The 7,637-nt window shown below is 48.4% G+C and overlaps 1 protein-coding gene across 3 annotated transcripts in view; it reads right to left on the reverse strand.

The window, feature by feature from the left end:
• Positions 1-7,637, reverse strand: part of LOC107268069 (eukaryotic translation initiation factor 5B) — a 50,682-nt gene that overhangs the window by 21,454 nt on the left and 21,591 nt on the right. For all 3 annotated transcript variants that reach the window (XM_025085347.1, XM_015740437.2, XM_025085348.1), the window contains 3 exons: positions 5,975-6,051; positions 4,665-4,872; positions 3,904-3,999 (listed from right to left, as the gene is read on the reverse strand). In XM_025085347.1, coding sequence (XP_024941115.1) covers positions 3,904-3,999; positions 4,665-4,872; positions 5,975-6,051 — 381 coding nt within the window. The remainder of the gene's footprint in view (positions 1-3,903; positions 4,000-4,664; positions 4,873-5,974; positions 6,052-7,637) is intronic.

Genomic DNA, 7,637 nt, shown 5'->3' on the forward strand with positions numbered 1-7,637 from the left:
GGGGGTAGAAAACATATTCAAAGAAGCATAAAGGTACAGAAGAAAAAGTAGCATCGATGCAATAAATAAGTATTGGAAAAATAAAAAAAAAGAAATAAATAATAGATCCAAGCAATTGATTACAGAGATGAAAATGGCTTGTCCAACATATACTAAGATCATTAGTGGGTTATTATATACTCAGTTGCGTTGCCATTGCCTCTATGACTGTAGGACTTTCCAGTTTCTAAGGAAAAGCACAAAGTGGATTATGGAAAAAAAAAAAAAATTCTCGATAAAGAACGAACGTGAAACGCAGACTAGGAAAGAGGAAGTCGAGACGACAGGAAGTGACGTGCCGATTCAAATTCGCGGTGTCGCTGCGAGATCACGTAGGGTAAAGTTATATCTGCTTTGCTTTGGCTTCCCGGTCGTTGCTTATGTAGTCCATAGCTACCTATATACCGTATACTAGGTCCATATATATATATTAGTGTCATTTTTTCTCTGCCTTTCTTTTTCGCACGATGCCCCGCCCCGAAGAACCATTCAGTCATTCACAGCTATATATATATATATATATATATTTCCAAGTCCTCCTGACCTAAGCTAACATTTCGTGACAGGCAACATCCGGACAGGATGATCCTCCGTGCCACGTCCTCCGTCATCTCTCTCTCTCTCCCTCCCTCGCTGATCCTCTCGCCATCTTCCAATCGCTCATCCTCTAACACTTCACGAGCTACGGAGGCAATGACGCCTCCGCACCGAGTAACACTGTCATCCACGAAGGCTCGACTTCCACGAAGCTTATATACCTAAACCTAGAGAGAGAATTGACCTCCTCGAATGCCGTTCAGGACAGCTCGTGCTGACTTCCTTCCCGACTGAGCTCATCATCGGACCCGACACCGAGACCGAGGCGTGACACGAATCTTCCCCAGCGTCCCACCGTCTTCGACCTCCTGGACACCGGGGTAAATGCGGTCATTGAGCTATTCCATGCACTGAGACACACACAGAGTCATTCGTATGTCATGTGGAGGCAGGAGCAGCGGCACGACGACGTCGTGGACCTAGTCGAGAGGCTGACCCTGAACGAATCTTTCAACAGACACGGTGCACGATCGATCAAAGAATTCGACGGGATCATAGTAATTGATAATGAGCACAGTGGGCCCAGGAATGCTCTGACGGTGTCTACGATGAGGTTAGGATCATAGGATCTTCAGCCAGGATGTTAGGTATCAGGGGTACGCATACGGTGCCAGTACATATAGGAGCACATAGGTGGGCTAACTATATGGTCGGGTTGCTTTCTATGCGCGGGCGACGTAAGAATGCTCGCCTGGCTGTCGGCCGTCGCATAAAAGACCTGAATAAACTTCAACCCACCTAACGCACACGCAACCACATAGCTCTCTCGTGGCTCTAGGTGGGTTGCTCTCCGTCCGATAGGTAGGTGGTGGTTTCCTTGGTTGCTCGGTCACTTGCTCACTACCGGACCAGATGGTCCAGGCCGGACCGGAGGTAAGCCCTGCGCAAGAGCCCGGACCGACGATGACTGGGATGGATGGTCAGGTGAGACTCGGAGGTACGTAATGCCCGATATGCCAAAGATCAAGCAAGATCTAATTAAGCAAGAGAAGTTAGAGAGCTGTCCTGGCTCTTCTTGGAACGGATGAGATCCAGCGATGCTGGGGTTAGGTACAAGCAGACCATTAGTACGTTCACGAGATGGGATTTCAGGAGAGAGATGGGACCACTGGATGGGTCAGGTGGCGTGAGAAGGCACTGTCACGTGAGAAGGCGTTCATCAAAATGGATAATGAGAAGAATAAAGAGGTCAGGAACAACTAACGCCATAGATTTCATAAATGCGTCTCCTCCGGGTCCATCTGATTGCTCTTTCCTCTTTCGGAGTGCACGATCAGATCCTGCACTCTTGTATCTCTATTTGTCCCTCGCGCGAGGTTCCTTGCGAGGTCAACGCGGTCCCGTTCATCCAAATTTTCAAGGGTCACGACAGCAACCTTATTCGGAAGGCGGACTCGCGCCAGCCCTAGGAATGTCCGGTGGTTCTGCTGGCTGCCCACTAAGTGGATAATATCGGCCATTTATTTTTCTTTATCGGCCACTTTTCTACCTTTCCCAACTGCCGCGAACCTGCATTCCGTGCCAATGGGATATGAAAGGGAGGAATCGGATCGATTCCCAGGGATTCATGGAGAAAGGATGATCCTCGTCCAGTGACGTTCTGCAACAATCTCCAAATGCACGGCCAATCGTCCGCTGTGGCGACGAGAGCGAACAGCCAGGCTGAAGTCAAGAAGAGACTCAGCCCGCCGACACGTTGGTAGCACTGGGATTTAATCAGTAAAAGGTGAAACAAATTGCGAAATTCCCTGGTGCACTTAACGCGTGCTCAATGTGACCAGGAACGATAAATTATTCTGGACCGAGGAGAGGAGAGAGAAAGAAAGAAAAAAAAAAAGAAAGGCATAAGAGAGCAAGAGAGAGATAGAGGCGGCGCGGAGCAGGGGTTAGAGGTCTTGCCTTTGCCTCTCTGCTCTTGCGAAATTACCTCGCGTTTCATAAATGTCAGACGGACAATAATAGCCGTATTGCATAATGGCCGCCGCTAACCCGATCCGAGACCAAGTCTCTTTGGGCAGCCGATGGAAGAAGAGAAAGAGTAAAGGGCAAGGATGATTTGATCGAGCTCGCAAAATAATTAATTATAAGTCCCATCGATATCGTATTATTATTTCTTATCGTACTGTACCCTGTCAGACAGTCACTAGGTGGACAGGATATCCTCAACGGTCGACTAGGTAATTTAAGAGGAAAGGAAAAAAAAAAGAAATTCCTATCTCCAGCACCGAGAATAGAATCAGGTTGATCAGTGGTGGTAATGGCGACGAGAGGAATGACTTCAGGTCGTTCCCGAGAAGTACCAGGTAGTACAGGCACATAATACGCCCAGAACCGTCCCACGGGTTCCTGGCGACCGCCACCTACGAGAACAGGCAGACAGAAAAAAAAAGAGAGAGAGAGAGAGAGAGAGAGAGAGAGAGAGAGAGCAGCCTCGACTTCCTCGTCTACGCTGTACCAGGTTTCACGTACCACGTGCCCCATGGAAAATCCTGGGCAAATGAATTTTCAAAGGGCAAGGCACGGAGAGCGAAGGAGAATAAAGTATTTTCCATTCCCCTCGGCAACTTCACGGCGTTGAATAAATCGGAGCATCCCATTCCTCAAGCGAGCGAGAGCGTAGGACGTTGTAACGTCGTACGGCACGGTAGACGTGGAAAAGTAAACCCTGTGCACCGTTCTCCATGGAAATGGTCGGCGCGTAGGCGTAGAGCAATTTCAGCGTCGGATAGCTTTTTCAATGTAGATACATATAGTACCTGGTGCCTTCTCGTCTACCCCACTGTTTCCTGGCAATATCCTTTTACTTGGCTTCTCGAACGCTCCTATCGAGACCCAGCATACTCGAAACACATACACACCATCCGGTCCTATTAAGAGAAAGGGCCAAAGACAAGCTCAGCCAAATTGTACGACTTCATCGAGCTTCGATTTGCCTCGCGACGAAATTTACAAGTGAACGCTGATTCCACAAAACAGCTGAATCCTGGTGAAACGCAGAGGAGATACCCCAGGGCGCGGCTCTGAATACTTTTCTAATAAGAACGCCAAAGTATAACACGCACGGATTTAATTAGGATAATTACGCAAAAGCCGCACCCTGCCTCCGTGTCATTCGGCACTCTGGGTAATGGTAGCCATTGCGCAAAAGGTGGGGGGGCCGGATGAACAGAGTCAAAGGAAAAAAGTAAATGAAAAAAAAAAAAAAATCTCAAGTATAATACACAGACTAAAGAAGAAAGGCCACGCATAGGAAAATCTTATACTCACGTCCTTGCTGGGCACGCAGACTGGTGTTCCTTCCTTGACGATACCAGCCTCCACCATGACACCCATGACTATTGGATCCCTCGAGTTGAATATGTACTGGAAGAAAAAATTAAATCCGTCAAGCCTTATTCATAGTCACAGTATTAATATTACAGTAATAACCTATATCCTCTGACACACGTCGACGGGTGAAGCAATGCTTAAATCTTACCAACGAAAATAATAAAGATATCCCTAGAAAATTAGCATAACAATTGGAGGCCCCTGCGAGTCTCTGGTGAATTTGAAATTTTCAGACTTCCTCTGTGTGGTCAATTTACTTCCTGTAAATAGCGTTACGAATACGAGATGCCGTATTATCTTTTGGGTCTGATAAGAGAGTGGTCAGAGGACGCTGACGCATTGATAAGAAATAAAACACAAACACATATACATATATATGGAGGAGGAGGAGGAGGAGGAGGAAGAGGCGTTGGGCAGGTGAAGGCGATTAATAAAGCACGAAGTCTATCGCTTCCGGTTGATTCGTGGGGGTCGACACTCCCCACTCTAACAACCGCGCTTCCGGTCTGCTCTTCGCCTCTTCCCCGAGTGCACGTCCGGCGATAAACGCTGATTTCATACCGCATCGACCCACCGTCAGCTATACCGTAGAGTACGGTAAAGTGGACGGCGTCGCCTTCAACGTACGTCCGAGGCAACAGTAATTGTCCCTGGCAGCGCGATAAGTAGAAAACAGAAAATAATAAGAAATCTCTTACCTGGGGCAAAACACGAAGTTTGCAAGGGAAGACGGCGATATGTTTATGCTCGTCGCGTTTACGTTTCTTCAGTTCCTCCCGGTAGGCAGTGAACTTGTCGAATAGATGGTAAATGATGTCGGCCTGGAATATCTTGACGCCGAGGGAGTCGGCAAGTTCCTGGGCGTCACGTTCGATCTTCACGTCGAAAGCCAATATGGTGGCGTACCTGAAAACGATCTTCCGATAAGATACAGAGAAAAGAGTTTTAAAAAAAAGAGAGAAAGAGAGACAGCGAAAAACAAAGTACCCTATATATTCGGCACGCGAAAAAAAAAGACCCTATGTAAAAATTCAAAGCGAGCAAAAAGTGCGAGAAAACAATGGCAAACCATCCTCCGGGTGCGCGTGGAGAGAAAATTGTTTCGATCACCGGACACGGCGATTATCCTCGGTCGTACGGGGCCGTTCGGACCCCGTTCCGAGGAACAAGCTGGTGGAAGAAGGAAGGAAGGAAGCCAGGTGAAAATTGCAGGCGGAAACCGAAAGAGAGAAGAAACGTAAAACAGGATAGAAACAACGAAAACATAACCTCTAATGACAAGGAACACGCGTATACCAGGTGTCGCTTAATATTTCCCACAAATAATTTCCACCCGTCTAGCCCATAAAACGTGACACCCATAGATCCAGAGATTTATTCCAATCGTCCGATCGAACGATAATGCCATAACACGTTACTTTTAATCGCAATCGAACGGACCCCATACGAACCGTGTGAAATTGTCAATGGAACACGCGCGCCCCAGTGGCGACGTCCAGCGCAATTTTCTAATTAAAAAAAAAAAAGAAAAAAAACCCCAAGAGTCTAACAGCCAAAAGAGACAAAGGGTGGTTGGAAATCTCGGGCAGGGACCAAGGGAGGAATGGTAAGGCCTGAAAAAAAATTTCACTCATCCGTAAAGCAACATCCGTGCTCACTCCTCTCTTATGATCCGCAGCTCCTCGGGCCCCGTCCGAAAAAACACGGTAGACTACTACCGGGGACCCGTAAGTCCCCTGACCCACGACGGATTACGATACTTCGAACGTCCCTTTGCTGTCTGTCTCGCTTTCACGCTTTAACCCTCCACTACGCTACTCATCAATCCTACGTACGACTTATATAGGCAATCGCGGAGGTCTACTACAGGCCGTATCGTAAAACTGCCAGAACCCCGTCAGTTCTCAATCGCATTAATACCGTACGTAGTATACAGACTGAAACTAGCGGATAAAGTATCTCGAAGCGTCTGCCGCGCACTATAGACAGACTCTACTGTAGTACTCACTGGCTGTCGTGTTCCAGCATGATGGAGGCCTTCATAACGTCCTTCTTGACGACCGGACCGATTCGAATGCCGGCGTACTGAAAGCAAGACAAAGAAAGAGTATATTAATATCGGTGTATAAAAGAGAGAAGAAAAAAAAAGCCAATAACCTCGTTAACATCAAAACCATAAATAAGATACCGTTTAAAGATGGACAACAATCCCGTGGGAAAATCCCTGTTAGTCGTGCGCATACAATCCGTGGTGACGCGGGGGACTTACAGGTGTTCCCTGGGACTCGTAACGCGTCAGGGCGCAACAGACTCAGAGGCTGCCCCGGGTACGTGTTAAAGGGACAGTAGCAGCCTCAGCATTTGGTACCCGTTGACCGACGATCTCTCGGCCGGCTTACGTAACACGTGAAAGACCGTCCCGTCCATAATTCCCTAGGGGAGATTCACAAGCCCTAGGGACATTTCCCTCCTACAAAGGGAGCACCACGTCGATTCAGCTCGACGACATGGATTTTGCTTTGGACGATCGTAATCCAGCATCCAGGACATGGACCGGAACGAGTCGAGGATTTTGAAACAGGAAGTGCCGGTGATTTCGGGCAACGAATTATCAAAAAAAAAAAAAAAAAAGTAACGTAAAAGACCCTCAGACGAGGATGCTGCGACATGGTCCAGAGGCACGCGTATAGGTCAAAGATTGGGCGTCGCGACGGCCCCCTTACGCGCTCCGACGCTCCCCATCGAGAGTACACACCGAAGTTGCGCAACTTCCTGCTCGCTAATTCGGGCCGATCTTCCAATCCACGATCCGCGATGCGCAAAGCGGGCATACGGCGGTGGCCGCGCAGAGGAAGGAGATGTTGATCTGGGGAGAGGGACGGAGACGGCGAGGGAGATAAACGTAAACGGAGACAGACGGTACCGACGTACAGAACGGCTATACGAATTTACAACGCCAAGAGGATACGATGAAGGAGGAGGGGAGGTACCTCGTGGTATCCTACCGTTGGCCGTACATCACCGGTCTCTGTATATTTATACGTGGCTCGGCTGTTTTCCCGATCAGCCGCGGGACGGACGCGTTGCGTTAGAGACCGTGAGGAGACGAGAGGAAATCTAGCGGAACGAAATTACGAAGACGACGTGGTTCGTCAGGATTTCGCGTGAGACTAGCGAGAGATTGGAAAAAGGTGTCAATAGCGTATAAGTGGATAGAACGTACAGGTATATAGATGAAACATATATATATATATATATACACATCTGTATAACGAGAGGTACCCAGGTGGTACACCAGGATCTAAAGCAGGTATGAATCCCGCATGGATCTTCTACGTGGTAGCCGGCTGTATCTCGTGGAATAATCGGTCCGCCCAGGAATCCGTTTACTCCCTCAATCTGCGCCGCCTACGCCCGTACATCGCGATAAACGTGCTGTTTGATTTTCTTAAATACCCAAGCCGGAAACGGCGAGCGCGTTAAGCCCTAAACCTGTCGACGAGCGACGCCATGAGCTCGTCTACGAGGAATCTCAAGGGATCGTTAACAAATTGCTTGCTGATCCGTCAAATTGCTGTATTACCGTGGGTTGATCAAGGACAATCCGAAGATTTGATACGGTCGTCCTGGTCCATTTGGGATGCTGTTCGTCAATTGGGACAGCGGGGAGC

The sequence above is a fragment of the Cephus cinctus genome, unplaced genomic scaffold (assembly GCF_000341935.2).
Source record: "Cephus cinctus unplaced genomic scaffold, Ccin1 Ccin1_scaffold0464, whole genome shotgun sequence".
Taxonomy (NCBI): domain Eukaryota; kingdom Metazoa; phylum Arthropoda; class Insecta; order Hymenoptera; family Cephidae; genus Cephus; species Cephus cinctus.